Source organism: Hipposideros armiger, unplaced genomic scaffold (assembly GCF_001890085.2).
Source record: "Hipposideros armiger isolate ML-2016 unplaced genomic scaffold, ASM189008v1 scaffold_625, whole genome shotgun sequence".
Classification (NCBI taxonomy): domain Eukaryota; kingdom Metazoa; phylum Chordata; class Mammalia; order Chiroptera; family Hipposideridae; genus Hipposideros; species Hipposideros armiger.
Genome location: NW_017731975.1, coordinates 16,739 through 35,247, shown reverse-complemented (window position 1 = coordinate 35,247; position 18,509 = coordinate 16,739). Strand labels below are relative to the sequence as shown.

Sequence of the window (18,509 nt, the reverse complement as noted above, 5' to 3'; positions counted from 1 at the left end):
GGATTTTTTCTTTCTGACCATCATTTCCTAGTGAACTGTGCTCCCTGATGGAGCTAGGATCTGGGCAAATCTTGCTGGTGAATGCAACCACAGAATAATCTTTCATAGGCTACACAATGCTGCAGTGCCTAGGATAGCTCCCTCAGATACCTGGGCTTCAATTTCCTCATATGTAACTTGGGGATGTGAAGACCTACATTGAAAGTGTTTTTAGAAGATTTAGTGACACTGTATACCATGCACTTCAAATGGTATCAGGCATGTATTAAAGGGAAGGGGCTTTCCCAATATTTCATAAATGATGATATATAGGAACTTTGGAACATGGGTTTGAAACAGGAATGGTCTTACCTGCATCCAGATCATAATAAATACACACATTTATCAAGATACGTCAAAGTTGTTATCTCACTGTAGCTTATTGGGCTATAGTAATATATTGGAAATGCACTGCTTTTGAGTGGGGAATGTTGGGGAGAAGGAAAAAGGAATCTTAAAGCCAGGAGACAGCCAGAACTTCCGCCTGCTGTGCCATTGTTGCAGGGCCACAGCTTTGAGGTTGTGCAACACCTTCTTCAGTAAACACTTCCTGAAGCAGAGACAAGAATGAACCTGGGAGTTTCATTCTGTTCTCACTTGAGAGGAGGCAGCCACAGACCAAGCAGCGCACGTCTGTTTGGGTGAGACAGGCAGACCATGCTCCTAGAATCACCCAGGATATTGCAGGGGCTTCTCCTGGTGGCCACTTTCTTCCTTTCTTCATTTCCAGGTAGGTGTGTAAGTCTTTTTCATGTTCTGCTAAATGCATCAGTGAACAGCTTGCTTTTCATCTTCTCCTGATATATATATTTTAGCAGTTTTACTAACCAGTTGGACTGGTTTTAATCTGTTATTTTAGGGGGCTATGACTGATGTAAACACTCAGTGTAAAGGAGAGGCAAGGAGAAATCCTTAATCAATACATGTCTGATCTGAGAATATAGAAATCAAATGGAAAATATCATTCAGCATAGTTTAAATAATGAATATGATCTTTGAGTTGAAAAGTGAGATTCACCAAAACCCAACCTGGCATTTTTAAAGCAGTAAAGATGCAGTGAGTTTGACTGGTTATCAGTGTATGGAAGGCTTAGGAAAGTGTATTGAGACAAGTTGGCTTGCCCTGTTCCTTTTTAGTGCACATTTTTATATTATGCCCTTTCATTACTGGTGATAATAAATATGACTAATTATAAATAGTTGACCAATTTCATTTTGTAAACCATTGCAAATAACTTGATGACAAGAATGTTGTTGTTAAGCTTAAGCTTCCATTTTGCTGATGATATCAAACATTTAAGAATTTAAAAGTAGAAGACTCCTACTTCCTAATAATAAATCCTGGATAGCATGTCTCTCCATTTCTGATAAATTGTCCAATTCGATTTTGGTTAAATTAGATTGGGAAACTCATTGCCTTAGCCAATTTTTATTTCTAGAGCTTTTTTAAGTTAGCATTAGCTTCAGTGCCTAGGAACCCAATCACTGGTCAAACTTTTCTTGGTATTTAGAATGCTTGCTGGGACCTAGGAATGGGGACAGGTTACCAACAAGAAGTATAGGGTTAGGGAAGAAAAGATTCTCCTCTCCCTTGCATTCACTCAGTGCTTTTCACTAAAAGTGATTTTCCTTTTCCCCTTGTTTCTGATTTGTTTTCCAGACTTATAAAAGTTTGATGTGATATCTTTAAATATAGAACTGTGCTAAGCATTCAAGTTATTGACTTAAAATTCCTACTTTTTGAGTTAAGCTTAATAGAAATCTTCTTTCCCTGCATTCTCCAAAAATACTATCACTAAAAACTCTATGGGACCCTTTGCTTGGTTGAAATGTAAGAATTGCTTGGGTACTAGCCTTATCCGACAGCATAAAGATTCAGGCTGGCTCCATGAACAGAATCACATAGCTAACACCGGAGTCCACTCGCATTATAGCCTTTTCAGTGAAATGGGGCCTACCCACTGATTCTGTCCTCCCATGTTTACTTTCACAACATGGCACCAAGAGATGCAAGTTCCTTAGAAGCCGTGACTAAAAGTGTAGTATCTCCAACTACTGGGTGGTGGGGACAGAGGTTCTGGGTGTTTCGTGTGAGAATGGGGGGACAGACAGACAGAAAGCTGCCCACCTTATCTTCCCTCTCAAGCAGAGAGCTGCCCCCACCTTTTACATTCCACCTTGTATTTCAAGACTGTCTCCTTGGTCACTGAAATACCCGATATTGTTTGTAGTCGATTTATTTCCTAGCCAGAGTGTAAGAAGTAAAGCAATTTTCATTTTACCATCTCTTCCTTTTTTGTTTGCCAGCCCCATCATCCAAAAAACAGATCTGTGCTTCTCCGATCACGACTTTTGCCCAGTTCTCATATACATGAAATAAAAGAATGAGGTAAAACCAGGCCAACTGTTTTTAATGAGTTTAACAATCCCCTGAGAAAAATAACTTATGGGATTTCATCATAGGGAAGAAAAAACTACTGAAAAGGATGTGGCAGGTGTTTTGGGGGGAGAAACTAAGGTACTGACAAAGGAAAAAGGTCTTTACTATATTCTAGCAGAATAGCCAGGGGGTACAGTAATTTTGAAATGATTTCATTTCAAATTAGCAATTTTTCTTGCCTTCCTAAGGTGACTAGAAGACCCCGGAGAGTATATATAATTTCATCTTAATAGCCAAAATGATAGACTTAATTAGGATATGTGTTTTTCCTCAGTGTTTGTACTCACTTTTCCTACATGAAGTTTGAAATCGCCAGATGGTTTGAGGGGGGTACAGAGAATCCCAGAACTTAAATCAATATCATTGCATAAACCCTGATTCAGGACTTCATGTCATGTGTTCAGTTGGAAAGACATTGCTTTAAACAGTTTTGAACAAATTTAAACAAAAATGAAAATGTCAATATTATGTACAAATGTGCTAAACTCCAAAATGGCCCCAAACACATTAATAAAATAAAGCAACAATCCAGGCCAATGTCTGTTCTCTTAATCTTTCAACAACCTTTAACTTTGTTTAAAGCTAATAAACATAAAAAATAATTATCTAATCTAAACCAAAACAACAGATTTATTTTTCTTGATCCAGTTTGCTAATCAAAACAAATCCAGTACATTTGAGTTCTGTGGGAGAGAGAAAGCAAGTATTAAAATGAATTAGTAGAAACATATTGTGTTACATCTCAGATTTGTGTAATCCCAGGATGGCAGTTAGTTGTGTTTGTTCCACAGGCTTCAAAATAATTAGCCTGTGTTATTCAGCTGGGTGGAGGTTGACCCATCTCCATCAGTCTTAAGGATGAATGAGCCAAACAATATTTAGGTCTGCTGCCTCTCTAACTGCTGTGTAATTTGTTATATCTCAAATTGCTCTCATTCAGGGGCCTTCCTGATTTCAGAAAAATAAGGGCCATTAAAGGAAATTCTATCTCTTGTCTTTAGAGAAAGTGCTATGACGCAAGAGTTCGGGAAGAGCTGCAAATCGTTCATTTCAAACTAAAGAAAGAGGTTGCTGAAGACTTTTAAAAAAACATTCTGGTTTATTTTATTTATTGATTTATTTTGGTTGCAATTTGGAAGTGCTCTGCTATCAAACAAAGAATTAAAAACAAAAATTATCTGCTAATTTATATATTTCAACTTTGTATTTAAGAGTCAATTGGTAATTTCTGATTTCGTGAAATGTTAGAATTTAGATACTTCCTAGAAGCATGAAGATGAGTGTGTATATCAAAGAAAACTTGTGTTGGTTGGATTGGCCTGTTCCTTTCTCACCTCTTCTGAATGAGAAATGTGCATGTATTAATCGTGTTCTGATTTTATAAAAAGAATCAGTTGGGTAGTTATTATTTTATGACCTGAGGCAGCTTTGACTAATATTTACTTTCAGAATAAGGCGTGTAATGGATGAAAACCATTTTTCATATAGCACTTTTAAAAGAGTTACTCTGTTTGCAACATTGGTAAATACATAGCTTCACAAGCTCCATATTAGTGGGACTAATTGCACTGAATGGACACAGCCCATCAGACAGTAGGTATGCTTCATGGTATGCTTGTTTGGTTCACAGAGTTACAGGAGGCTGTAGGGAATTGTGTCAACACCATCAGTTAATTTCTTGCACGTATAATTTTCTTACCTCTTGGCATCTTATTATTTTGAAATAATTATAGTAATTATAAAAATTTTCCCTCAATAAAAAGACAATGATTGATTTCATGTTCCTTTATGCTTCTGAACTTTTATTATAAAAATTGTGTATAACTAATGTTATTATTTTCCTTTGCCAAAAATTCGCTAAGTAAAAGTGTAAAGATGATTATCTCTATAACAGCAAGAAGTAAATGAGAAACCTTGTGATGTAGTTCTGGAAGTATGACTATGAAATGAGACTTATTTTATCACAACTGATTAGAACTTTATCCAAATGATCATCCTCTCTCAAAAAAGGTTATAGGGAATTCTGTATTTATTTGCCTAAAATCATGGACTGCTTGACCTGGCTTTAGAGTTCATTTAATCTGCCCCATCTATTCAAACAATTAATATACCCAAAGTTAATGTATTCTAGTGTTGATGCCACGGATGTTGTTTTGAAATCATCTTAAGAGTAAGTCTCAAGTCACTGAAAGAAAAACCGTTTTATTAATTTAACACCTCAATTTTTCAACCCATTGTATCACATTTTCTGTCTTTCAAAGATAAATGGGGCCGGCCGAGTGGCTCAGTTGGTTAAGAGCTCGCTCAAGAGTTTGAGCTCTGAGCAAAAGCAGTTCGAGTCCCATCCCGAGCTGAGCAGCCACTGAGCTGCCAACAGGTGGCAGGATGGCTCAGCTTAAAAAAAAGAAAAAAAAAAAAAAAGATAAATGTAAATGGCTCTAGAGTGGCCAAATGAATTAAAGCCATCCTAAAATGATAAAAAGAACATTGACATCACTAGGAAGTTTTGAAAGTTCTTATTTTAGTTCCTGAAGAAATTTTTAAAAACTATATATTTATTCATTGGGGTATATTGGGATAAGTGCACAGTCATCCGAGAGGAGTCACAAAAAATATTCCATTTTATTTGTTAAAGGATTAGCCATGCTAACCTAAATTTATATTACAATAGGATGTCAGTTTGAGTACTTTAATGAGCTAGGACTATCTTTAGATAAGAGCCTTCTAGTCATTACACAGAAAACTAAAGCCTTTCCAATCACAGCGTTAGTAAATCGCTGGGTTCCTATTGCATCTTCATTCTACGTGGACCTGCTGCCCCTTCAGCAGCCAGAGAGCAGGTCTGTTGACATTTCCTCAGGCTTCGCTCTGCACAGAGCAGAGGCTGGACCATCTGGGCAAACAAACAAGAAAATAGAAAGTCCAGTGTCAGCTTTGGAAAAACTGAACTTCTCTCAAAAATAACTACGAGACATTGAAATGAGAATTCAAGATGCAGATAGAAAATTGGATTAGATAACGTTCCAATTCTCTTTCAATGTCACTGCAGGATCAAAAATTTTCCTTCTAGGCCAGTACTTGTATTCCAATTGTATGCTTCTCTAATTTTCATTGTGTTTCATGTGTTGTATGCAAAAATAAAGGTGTGTCTGTATTGCAATGCTGGCTCATTCTATGGAACTGGTATTGAAATCTTTCCTTAATGACTTAGTTTCTGGAAATGGAAAACATTGCTATTGGAAAACCCATAAAAAATATACTTGTATTAAAATCCAAAATGGCATTTATTAGTTAGTTATTTCACTTTTCTAACACTGTGTAGTTTTCAGAGTGCTTCAACTAAATTATTCTGACACTGCTTAGCTTCTTAGAGGATCTGTTTGGCTCGGGGCTTTCTCATGCTGGCTTTTGCAGGGGTTTCAAGATAACAAAGAGAGGTGGAAAACTTCAAAAGAAATATTTTCACTAAGTTGAGAAACACTTGTGAACTTTCAGCGGGACAACATTTGTAGATATAGGTTAAAGATTTGAGAGGAAGAATGTATTTCTGATTTTGTCAATCTCTTCTGGTGTCTTAAGTAGCTCAAAAACTCTGTGTGTATCACCGCTCACCAGGAATACAGTAAAGATGACCATCGCTGACCAGCCTATGTGAGTTCTGCTCAGCTAAATTTTCTCTTACTCTTTTTTTCTCAGTAAATACTGTAAAGGAACCCCCTGAAGTAAAGAAGTATGAAGTGGTTTATCCCAGAAGACTTCACCCACTACATAAAAGAGAGGTTAAGAAGCCAGATCAACAGGTATATCTTTTGACTTAACAAAGACAAAGAATCTCAAATATCTATCTATCTATCTATCTATCTATCTACCTATCTATCTAGATAGATAGATAGATATAACATATGTCTATATATAGGTATATAGAAACACACACTATATATACACACACATGATATAAATATATAACATATTTAATGTATAAATACATATTTATATTTATATATATACATTTATATTTGTTTTTTGACCTATGTTATCTTTATTAATCTTCACAATAACCCAACATTCTATTATTACCTTTATTTTTTGGACTAAGTTTCTGACAGTTAAAATAAACTGTCCATGGTCACACAGAGAGTAAACTTTAACATTTTATGATATTTTATAGTTTATTCTGTGTACTCCCAAAGAAGTGTAATAAGCTTATAATCTACCTATCTATACATGCACACATACAAACAAAACCATGAACATTAAAACTGAAGTAGAAAATAAAATATTGTGGTTGAATGCATGCATACGTGCATATTAAGATTAATTACTGTAATTTAAATGTGAAATTTACCTCTGTCTTTCCTAAAAAAGCAGGTATTAAAGATTGCATAGTTCTTACTACTTAATAAAATGGCACATTCTCAGTCAATAGAGGAAAGCTAAAACATGATGACTTATTCAACAACAGTTTTCTAATTATTTAGACCTGGAAGTCTTCTGCAGGGAGCCTGGAAAATCTAGATTAAAAAGACATAAATAATAACATGTAGAACTAAGCCCTAGCAGCTTCTCTGTGATTCCAGCCCTTGGCCCATCTATAGATTTAAGGCCCATGCTGCTGCATGTCTGATATCTCAGTCCTGCCCTGTCAGGATAACAGTGCTGCCACATCACACTTGTCTTCCAAGCATAGACTAGAGAAGCCAGTGACATCCTCGTCTGCTGTGCAGCAGGCACATTCTTTCCCTGGACATAGAATCTTCTCTTCTTGCTCAGGTACATCTTATGATTAATAAGCACACTATCTTATCAGTATATGCCAAGGTCTTGAAAATTATTCTTGTGGTTTTTGTATTGATGCTATTGGTCTTCCTTGTGTGAAGAATTGATTAGCAATGACTCAAAACATCCAGAATTCATACTGCGTGTGACTGAGGGAATCTCTGTATCCATCGATGCTACACAGGTCTCAGTCTAGATTATTTATTTCTCAAGACCTCCTGAAGAAAAGGACTCTTGTCATTATTGTTAAAGAACTGTGCCTTTTGCTGGACCAGAAACCGAGGCACCAGAGGGACCTAGCCAAATGAATATGTGTGTGTGTGTGTTTAATCACCAGCAAATATTTGTGCCTTTTTACAGGAAAAATTTGGAACTGAATTGAAGTATGAAATGACAGTTAATGGAAAAATAGCAGTGCTTTATTTGAAAAAATCCAAGTAAGTGTCTTAGTTCTGATATAATCCTCACCAACAGCAAGTTAGCATGTGGAAAGTGTGCTAATTGAGTCTGTTACTGCTTATGGTTCTCACAAACTTTGGCTAATCAGCTTTTGCTCTCAACTGGCCTGAGGGGTTCGGTGAATATTTCTTCCTACTTAAGCAGTAGAAACACATTGAATAAAACAAGTTTACCAGTGTTTTGATACTTCTAGTAATAAAGCAATGAATGATGTGCAGGCAGACATACATTTTATCAAGTTCTATGAAATTGCAGATGGGTTTTTCACTCTTCCCCTACATTATTGCATTTTATTATTCTAACAGTGAATGATTAGATAGATAATCCTCAACACCGAAAAACACAAACAATCCAATTTAAAAATGGGCAGAGAATATGAAGAGACATTTCTCTAAAGAGACATACAATGGCCAATAGACATATGAAAAGATGCTGAACATCACTAATCATTAGAGAAACGCAAATAAAAACCATAGTGAGATACCACCTCACTCCTGTCAGAATGGCTATCATCAATAAATCAATAAACAAATGTTGTTGAGGATGTGGAGAAAAGGGAACCCTCGTGCACTATTGGTGGGATTGAAAATTGGTGCAGCCACTGTGGAAAACAGTATGGAGGTTCCTCAAAAAATTAAAAATAGAACTACCTTATGACCCAGCAATTCCACTTTTGGGTATTTATCCAAAGAAATCCAAGATGCTAATTCAGAAAGATATATGCACCCCTATGTTTACTACAATATTATTCATAATAGCCAAGGTATGAAAACAACCAAAATGCCCATCAATAGGTGATTGTATAAAGAAGATGTAGAACATAGAGTATATACAATGGAATAATATTGTACTTGGCCATAAAAAGAATAAAATATTATTATTTTCTACAACATGGATGGACCTAGAGGTTCTTATGCTAAGTGAGATAGTCAGACTGAGAAAAACAAACACTATATGGTCTCACTTATATGTGGAATCTAAACAACAAAACAAACAAAACAGAAACAAACTCATACATACGGGGAACAAACTGATGGTTGCCAGAGGAGACAGGAGCAGGATGGCTGGGTGAAAAAGATGAAGGGATTAAGAAGTACAAACTGGCAGTTACAAAATAGTCTTGGGGATGTAAAGTACAGCATAGGGAATATAGTCAATAATATTTTAATAGCTATGGTGCCAAGTGGGTACGAGACTTAATGGGGGGATCACTTCATAAATTATGTAAATGTCCAACCACTATGCTGTACACCTGACACTAATAGCAAATAATATTGAATGTTAACTGTAATTGAAAAAAAGGAAAGATTAGATATTAAAACAATTTGCAACCATTTTCGTTAAAAAAAAAACAAGAGACATATCTAAGTTAAATACACCGTACGGCCAAGGAGCAAGTCAGTGGTAAAAGCCGAGCTGGGCTCCCTTGATTCTAACACCAGTGCCTTTTCTGCCCAGCTGTCCACTAACCTGTCCATTTTTCTCTTACATCTCATTGTGCTCTTATTCCTTCATAGGCTTCATCGTGTTCATTGAAATTCAGCATCTCTTTTCAAATTTTGGGGCCTCAGCTCTCACCCAGATCTTGACCATCCTATATCTAGACCACTTCAAAAGCAGTTTTTCCCAATTCTATGCTTTGAAGCGTTTTCAATCCCTAAGTTGTTCTATAAAGAACAGCAAGATAGACAAATAGACTATCACCTTTTGCAAAAAAAACACAGCTGACTAGAGTTTGGAAACAGTGGTGCTGTAATAGAAATAATAACACACTTTGGGTTTGAGGCAGACCTAGATATGATCCCATGCCACTCGAACTGTTTAATCTCATCTGGAAAATAAGGAGAGTAATATTTACCTTGCAGGATTGTTGAAGAGGTTGTACTAAATGATTCATGTAACATGTCTAACCCAGTGGCCTATGCAGAGATAGCGTTTAATACATATTAGTCACTTTCCTTTCTCTTTGCCCTGATTCTTTTCAACATATATTCAGGCTCCTATTTTCTGATGAATAACTGAAAGAATTTTAAGAAGCTCCGTGAAATTGTTAATGACCAAATGCAAGTCAATTTTCACTAAACTCTTCACTGCTAAAGTTGTTAATAGCCATTGGGACTGAAAGGGCCCCATGGAAATGCAGTTATCCTAAACTGGTGAGGAACAGTACTCTTTTTGGTAATTTTTATCAACTTGACCCTTCTCAGTTCCAATTAATTCTCAAAACTCTCCTCAGACAAGTCTGCAAAGACTGATGAAAAAGCAGACATTGTTCCGCATTCATCAGGAATGTCCTTGTCCCTCTCAGTCTTTCCATTTTCAGCATCCCTTTCATGCTTGGACTTGTTTAGAGGGGTTAGGAGGAGGATCTTAGGAGTGAAAACTTTTCTGCACACCCAGTGAAAGCTCTCACTTTGGTTGCTGGACTTTGCAATTAGCGTGCGTAACCATGACTTTTCTTTTTTTTTCCCCCCTCCTCCAGAGATCTCCTTGCACCAGGCTACACGGAAACACATTATAATTCCACCGGAAAGGAAGTCACCACTAGCCCCCAGATCATGGTAAAACACAGTGTTCTGATTCATTGTGTATTGGGGTATGACTCGCACAGTCAAATGCAGTGTCGTTGCCAGACAATTGTGAAAGGGAAATAGCATTTATAGCATTGGTGCTTTATTCAGTAGTAGTCATTTCTTAACTGATCTTCCATCATTTGTACAGTTTGGCAAGAACAAAGCCATTCCTTGACAATCACGGTCACCCTTTCCAGCCTTCAACAGCTCCCTGTAGGAGAGTGGGCCGAAGGAGCCTCTTCCTTTCATTAGAAAAGTGAAAAATTAAATACACCTGATGTTCTTAGTCAATCTTTAGATCATACAGTCTCTCAATCTCAAGACCATTTCTTCAATGGTAGAATTGTAGAATTCTGTTTTCTTTAAATAATTTCCACTCTTGACACTTATTCAGAGAAGATGACAACGTGAGGTAACAAGAGTGGTGTTTTATCATTGCCATCTTTTCTGAGCTCTGTTTTCTATTGGAAGGCCTTCACGCATTCTCTTCTGTAGCAATGACACAGAGGTTTACATGGGCCAATAGGTCAACTGTCCCAAAGGAGAAACATGTGCTTGATTGAAGTACACCCACATGAAAAAGGTTAGGATTGGGCATTTTTGTCCAAATGGAGGCAGGGGATGCTATACTAATCCAGTTAGTCTGGTGAGACTGGATATATTAAGAAATAACAATACAATCTGAATAACACATTCATTGGAAAGCACCCAGTGGTGTTAGAAAAAAAATAATGAGTAGTCAATCAAGGAAAAGAATGAACGTCTGATGTTTTGGGATCTCAGGTTTTAAACATACATTTGCAAGTTTGTTTTTTCCAGGCTGTATACACCCTGTTATCCTTCTTCTGCAACACCAACATTTACACAATTTAGTTAACACTCTCTAAGCATTTGAGATCATTAGCTAAATAATACAGATTTTAACTATAAAAAACAATTTTTTTTTCATATCTCCAAGTTTACTGTTATTTAGCATAAAGTCATTTAAAAACATTACAAATGCTGTTTTAAGGTTTCAAATTTAAATTTTGCAAGGGGTCTGAAAAACATGCATGCTTTTCTTTATAAAACCCCTTTTCTATTTCTTTAGGATCACTGTTATTACCAAGGACATATCATTAATGAAAAAGTTTCTGAAGCTAGTATCAGCACATGTAGGGGTCTAAGGTAAGACTTCCTGAATGATTTGTATGTTCCTGTGATGATGATGATGATGATGATGATGATGATGATAATGTGTGTGTGCTTTAATAAATCTGAAGAACATTGCATATAATTAATTAACTTTAGTACAGTTAGATTAATTGTAAGGGCTCAAAAATTTTGAAAATTGAAGGAAACATGAGTTCTGTTGATACTAATTTATCAATTATACATCTGAATTGCTTATAGAGTTGCTTTTGTTTGTTTGCTTGCTTGTTTTGAGTCCCAATTTTAAAGTCAGAATCTTTAGAGAATGGGAGCTCCTCTCCACCTTCTCTCTTCACTCTAAAATCTCTAGCTGTCCTATCCACACCTGTGATAGCCACTTCTTTCTGTATGTTAAAGATTCTTCATATACCTGTCTATAGTAAGATATCTTCTGAGACCCAGCCATGGATATCTAATTTTCTTGTACATATCTCCATATCTTCCATATTTAGATACCTTAATGAAATCTGAATCTTAATATACCTCCAATCAAACTAATAATTTTCTCCAAAATCTGGTATTTTCCAGGGTCCCCTATCTCAATGAGTAGCATCATCAACCAACCGCTTGCCAATCCAGAAACCTAGGTTTCTTATGACCTTTGCCTCTCAACTACCCATTGTCAATCCATTATCAAGCCTTATTGATTGTATGTTCTAAATGTTTCCTGAGATTATGCACGATATCCTCTCTCTTATTGCCACATCCTAGTCCAAATTACCATGATCTTTATGCAGACCATTGCAATAAATCATCTAATTTATCTCCTCTCCTTCACTCTTGTCTTCTAATTCTATGAATATTTAATCCAGTCTCCCTATTATATGTCCTTGTGCTGTTTCTTCTTAGCAATTATCTGCTGTAACTATATATATTACATATATGTAAATGTGTATGTGCATATGTGAATATCTATATCTATATCTATATAGACATTCACAAATGTAGTGGAGCAAATGTGATTATTTAATCCACATCTGTCTTCCTCATTTGAATGTAAGCTCTATGAGAGACCATGACTTTTCTTTTTTACCATCTGCCTTTATTCCAATGCCTAACAAATAATGGGTACTCTCTAACTATTGGTTGAATGAATCTTAGCTCAGCTCGAGGCTTCAGCAAAGGGAAGTGAGATGAAATTGATATTATTTATTGATCATGTGCTTTATATATTATCTCCTTCAACCTTTACAACCATCCTATTAGGTAGGTATTATTACCCCCATTTACAGATAGAGAAACTGAGGCTATGTGAGTTTAAGTAGTTGTCCATGTTATCACAGCTATTAAGTGATAGACCCAGAATTTTAACCCTTATCTGTAAGACTCGCAAATCTCTTTCATTTTCAGTACACCTGTAGAGCAGACAAGGCATGGGGATTGGAAGAACAGTGGATCGAGAGTCAGGAAATTTCATTCTACTGCCAGCTCTGACCTAGGTTATCTATATGACATTGTAGTAGTCACTTCTCCCCGACAGGTCCCATTTCTTCCTAGAGAAAATAAGCTCAGGTCATCTCTAAGGGGATCTTCAGCTGTAATGTCACACTGTTTTCCACTGCCATGAGCATGGAATGTTTTGGCATTGGTAACTGTTTAGCTTCTCTAAGTCTGTAGCACTCAAATGCAGGAATATTTTTTTAAGAAGCCTGGATTCTCATGTTTTTCAGGGGCTACTTCAGTCAGGGAGATGAAAGGTACTTCATTGAACCTTTGAGCCCCACAAATCAGGATGAGCAGGAACATGTGCTCTTCAAGCATGATCCCAACGAAAAGACTAACAGCAGCTGTGGGATGGATGACGTGCTATGGGCACATGGATCTTGGCGGAATATGGCCCCACCTGACACAAGTGTGGTCGTACGCATACCTTTATTTTTCATTTGCAACACTGCCATATATCCTGTCCTGGCGGACTTAGGTTCCAGTCTTACTAGCTGCAATTGAATGAAATTTTACAGCCATTGTTGAAACTAGTAGGTGATAGAGACACTAAAATCTTGTTGTACGTCTATTTATTTAATAAGTACTTATGGATCAACTATTATGAACAATAACATGCAAGGGCTAAAAAGAAGTATAAGGCTTGCCCTCTAGGAGCAGGCAACTTGTACAATGCTACAATATTAACAAAGGTGTAAGGTATTATTATTACTTTGAGATGCAATATCCTGCTATGTTCATGAATGAATTCATTCAACAAATTTTTAAAGACTGTCATAGGTGCTGGGGATGTAGCAGTAAAGCAAAATAAATACAGAATCTGCCCACAGGAACCTAGAATATTCTTTCATATATGGAATTAAACTTCCAGTTACAGAAGTATCATTTCTTCCAAATGTTCTTAGAATCCATAAGTACTGGGCAGAATTGGTCTGGATAAAATAAAATTTCTGTTAGGTTCAATTTGCTGTGGGTATAAATTCTACCAGTGATTTGATATCTAAGAACCCAGAAGAACCACTTCTAGCTATGTGTTCCCACGAATGTCCATCTCCTGGTACAGGCCTCTTATCTCTCTGTCTCAATTCCTTGCTAACCATGTACAAATAGCTGTGCTTCCATGACAGCCTATTGTTTTGGTTTTCCTCCTACCTCACCAGTTCCTCTCATTGTTATTCCTCCTCTGGTTGACCAGAGGCCCTCAAAAGCTCAGTCCTGGGTTCTGTGCTTTGCTTTATCTTCAGATTCTTCCTAGGTAACCTCATCTTGTACTATGCTGTATTTGAATAGGAACGCTGCACTAATTATGATCGAATGTCTATCTCCAACCTTGGGCTCTCCTCTAAAGGCCAGGCTGTTATAATTAGCTACCTACTTCATGCATCTATTTGTATGTCTAATATTACGAACTTAATGTGGTCAAAATAGAACTACCGATTTCTAAACCCTAAACAAAACTTGCTTCTCCCTCATTCTCCCCTATCTCAGTTAGCAATACCACCAATCCTCATTTCTCAGGCCCAAATCTAGAAATTATCCTTGATTCCTCTTTCCTTCGTCTCTTCTCATATGGCATTTGTCAGCAAATGCCTGCATATATTCCAGATATTTCAATGTGCTCCTTTCCTCACCTGTCACGGGTACCATCCATCCCACAGTAACCATGGCAGCAGCCTCGACCTTACTTTCCCACTGTCATTCCTGCCTCAGTAGCACATTGTCTCCAGACAATAGCCAGAGTGATTCTTTTATTCTAAATCACATAACGTCACTTTTCTGTTTAAAGCGCTCTAATGGCTTCTCATTGCGTTTAGTACAAAATCTTAAAGAAACAAAAACAAAACACTGACCCTGAGTGACACACCCCTATATGATAAGGGCCCCACATATCTCTCTAACCCCCTCCTATCTTCTGCTCCCCACCCGCGGACCTCCCTTGTTATGTTCTGACAAACACAAACTTTTTCTGTGCTTTAAACATGCCAATATCAATTCACCTTAGAGTCTTTCTGCTCATTTTTTCTTTCTTTGCTGGCATTATCTTCCAGTTAACCTTCCCTTGCCTGGCGTCTCATTTTCATAAATGTGTCAGCTTCAGGACCAACTCTTTATAGAGCTTTCCCTAACCTGTTCTGAAATGGCTACCTTGTCACTCAATATCACATTACTCCATTTAAACCACTGCATGGCACTAATTGCCATCTGATGTATCTACGTTTATTTGTCTACTGTGAGCTCCTGAAGCACATAGACCATGTCTATTTCCCTACTGTATCCCTGGGGCCCAGAGCACTGCTGGTGCACAGTAAGGGCTGATAATATGTTGCTCCCATGGAGAGTGGAGGTAAGTACACATCTCATCAGATAGCACCTACAAGTCTACCGTTAGTAATCTGTGCTTGTTAACAGAAGCTTATTTACCTTCTAAAAGATAAGCACTTCTAGAAATGCAACATAATAAATTTTGATGGTTTATTATTTAGCACAAATAATGTGTCTGCTACTTTTCAATGGGAGAATCCACTATGAAACCTGTTTTTTTTTTTTTTTAAGATTTTATTGGGGAATCAGGGAAGGGGAACAGACATGTTGCTGTCCTTTTGTTCTTCAGTCTAGTTGTGAAGGACGTCGCTTCACTGGCCCATGTTGTATTATCATTGCGCTCTTCCTGGCTGAGGCAGATTGGTCGCTGGTCACGGGACGGCTGCTCATGGTGGCTCTTGGCAGCTCACGCTGGCTGCCGGCCACTCACCCTAGCTTATGGCAGCGCACTGTAGCTTCACTGCAGCCTACGCTATCACCGGCGACTCACAGCAGCCCAGCTCCAGGTCGAGCTGTTGTTCACCATCTTAGCTGTAGAGGGCGCAGCATCATTGGCCCTAATGTGGGATCCGAACTGGGGCTCTGCTGCTCAGAGCTGGCATCCCAAGCCAATTCCTACCCAGCGCTCCACTAGGCCAGCCCTGAAACCTATTTTTGTTGTTGTTGTTTTATTTTGTTTTGTAAGAGAAAGGAACAGAAAATAGGGGAGCCTGGAATGTAGGAAAGAGATCTAGTTCTGTTTGAGAAGAAGAAAACAGATTAGGTTCCATGGCAGCTCTGGGCATTTCACCAATAGTGGGGTATTCACTGGGATAGGAATAAAAGGATAGTAAACAAACAAACAAACAAACAAATAAACAAAAAACACTAAGAGGATGCTGAAGTCCAAGTTTGTCTATTTCATTTCAGGATAGTGGAAAAAGTCCACTGTTTAAAAATTCTGAAGACTTGGGTTCTAATCCCTGCATACCTATTAATTAGTTGTGTAATCATTTAAACTGTTTGGTAAAATAAAGGGGACAGACGAGTATAGTACTGAGGTCTCTTAGTGCTGAGATTCTACTCTGAACCTTATCTATAGATGATTCTGGCTAATTAAATTTTACAATGATAATATTGTCTTTTTTTATAGATATCAACCAATCTCTTATAAAATTACATATTTAAATAAAAGAATGACTCATGTAGAGAAAGATGTCATCTTAGTAATTTTTCTTTTAATATTTATTACAGAAATCAAAAACCCAGAAGGCTTTGGGACAGAAGAAATACATAGAATATTATTTGGTCCTGGATAATGGTGAGGTAATTATATCAAATAAATGTGTCTTTTAAAATCCTCTTCTACCTAAATTTATCATGTGAAATATGAAATATGTGGATCAGTTTGGAAAATTCACAAATATGAGCTATTCTTTTTTACAAATTGTTCTGAATCTAAGAAAATTAACATCTAATTAGACTGATATGATTTCTCATTTTCAGGACTGTGCATCTTATATGATATGTATAAAGTGAATTCTTTGCACTATAATGCTCCTTTCTTATTGTCTTAAGAGCTACACACTTAATATCCAATTAAATTCTTTTGTCATTTTGCCTTATGTTATGTAGTTAAATCATTGGAAAATTAGAATTTATGCTTGTCATGGAGTGGTAAATATAGAAATCTCAGGAATAAAATCTTATGAAAAAGGCAAGTTTTTGGTAATAGTCATCATTTATCTTTTATAGAAATGCATTTTAACCTAGTGAGTGTTCTAAACCTGAAGTCCACATCTGTGATCTCCAAAGAAAAAATTCAGTGCTATGATAATGTGTGTAAGTTATTTAGTTTAGGCCCTAAAGCTTTGGCCTCTCTTATTATATTAAGTTTATTTGCTGTTGGTATATTTTTAAATGGAAAAGCTATTTGTTATATCTATTCTGCACAGCTTAGGAAATCATGGTATTTTACTGAAAATACGTTTAGGATAATTCCTTAGAGCTTTACACTGAGTTAGTACTTCAGGGGACAAAACAGCATCTCTACCCCAAAAATGCTTTAATTTAGCCAGAAAAATAGAAAGCACTTTGTTTCTCACTTCTAAGAGTTAACTTTTATAAGTGGTTATACATTATAACCACTAGTAGGTAAAATACAATGAAGTTGCCATTTTACTTCCTATTATATTCATTTTTACCAATGCCCATATTTTGTCTTGGTCATTTTTTAGTTTAAAAAATACAATCAAGATCCAGAGGAAATAAGAAAGAGGGTATTTGAGATGGCCAATTACGTCAACATGGTATGATACATTTTATTCAATGTAATTTTAACAATTTGCTAAGTGGTGTCATTGGTGTTTCTATGAATGCTCATGAAGCAGAGAAGAAAAGTCTATACTCCTAAGACTAAAACTGCTGACGGGCTTGCTACTTAATTAAATATATTTGTATGTGTTTTTTTTTTTTTAATTAAAGTCTATTCGGGTGACAATTGTTAGCAAAGTCAGGGATCATTTTTATAGTATGTTAATTAAATATTAATATTACATGATAGAGACTTTTCTCACCTGCTTGCCACACTATTCTAAGGTCCACAAAGGTATAAAAGGCGGTATTGTTGGCAAGATTTTTGTTTTTCTAAAGCTCAGTAAGAAGCTGAAGCTGAATTATACTGAATGTCAACTATAATTTAATATATATATAGTCACAGGATGTGGAGTACATACAGCATAGGGAGTAGAGTCAATGGAATTGTAACAGCTATGTATGATGTCAGAGGGGTAGTAGATTGGGGGTGGGAGGGTTATCACTTTGTGAGGGGTATAAATGTCTAACTATTACATTGTTTTGTACACCTGAAACTAATTTAAAAAAAAGGATTCAAAAAGAAAGAAAGAAAGAAAGAAAGAAAGAAAGAAAGAAAGAAAGAAAGAAAGAAGAAAATGCTGACAAACTAATTTCAATAGAAAGCCAATTGAAGAGAGGAAACAGAAAACAAACAAAATAAGCCAAGTTCTGGCACAGTGGCACTATTCGTTATCTCATTTAATCCTCAAAAAGAACCCCAATTTAGAATTAAAAAATTAGATTCTGAGAAGCAAAGTAACTTGTGTAAAATCACAAAGTTAGGAAATGGTAGAGGTAAGATTTGAACTTAGATTGGTTGGATTTCAAGCCCATTTTGATTGTATAATTGTTGATCCTTGATCCTGTTCTTTAAGCATGATTTTTATTGTCTAATTTCCAAACTCTTTTAAAAATGTTTTCTATATCTTTTC

At 36.5% G+C, this 18,509-nt stretch overlaps 1 protein-coding gene across 1 annotated transcript; it reads left to right on the top strand.

Annotated features, from left to right (window-relative positions):
- Positions 1–646: 646 nt before the first annotated feature.
- Positions 647–17,033, top strand: LOC109372327 (disintegrin and metalloproteinase domain-containing protein 28-like). Its single transcript, XM_019625409.1, has 8 exons — positions 647–769; positions 6,176–6,279; positions 7,616–7,692; positions 10,197–10,275; positions 11,378–11,454; positions 13,149–13,338; positions 16,477–16,548; positions 16,978–17,033. Exons 1-8 carry the CDS (start codon positions 697–699, stop codon positions 16,993–16,995), a joined length of 690 nt encoding a protein of 229 aa, XP_019480954.1. The 5' UTR covers positions 647–696; the 3' UTR covers positions 16,996–17,033.
- Positions 17,034–18,509: the final 1,476 nt, after the last annotated feature.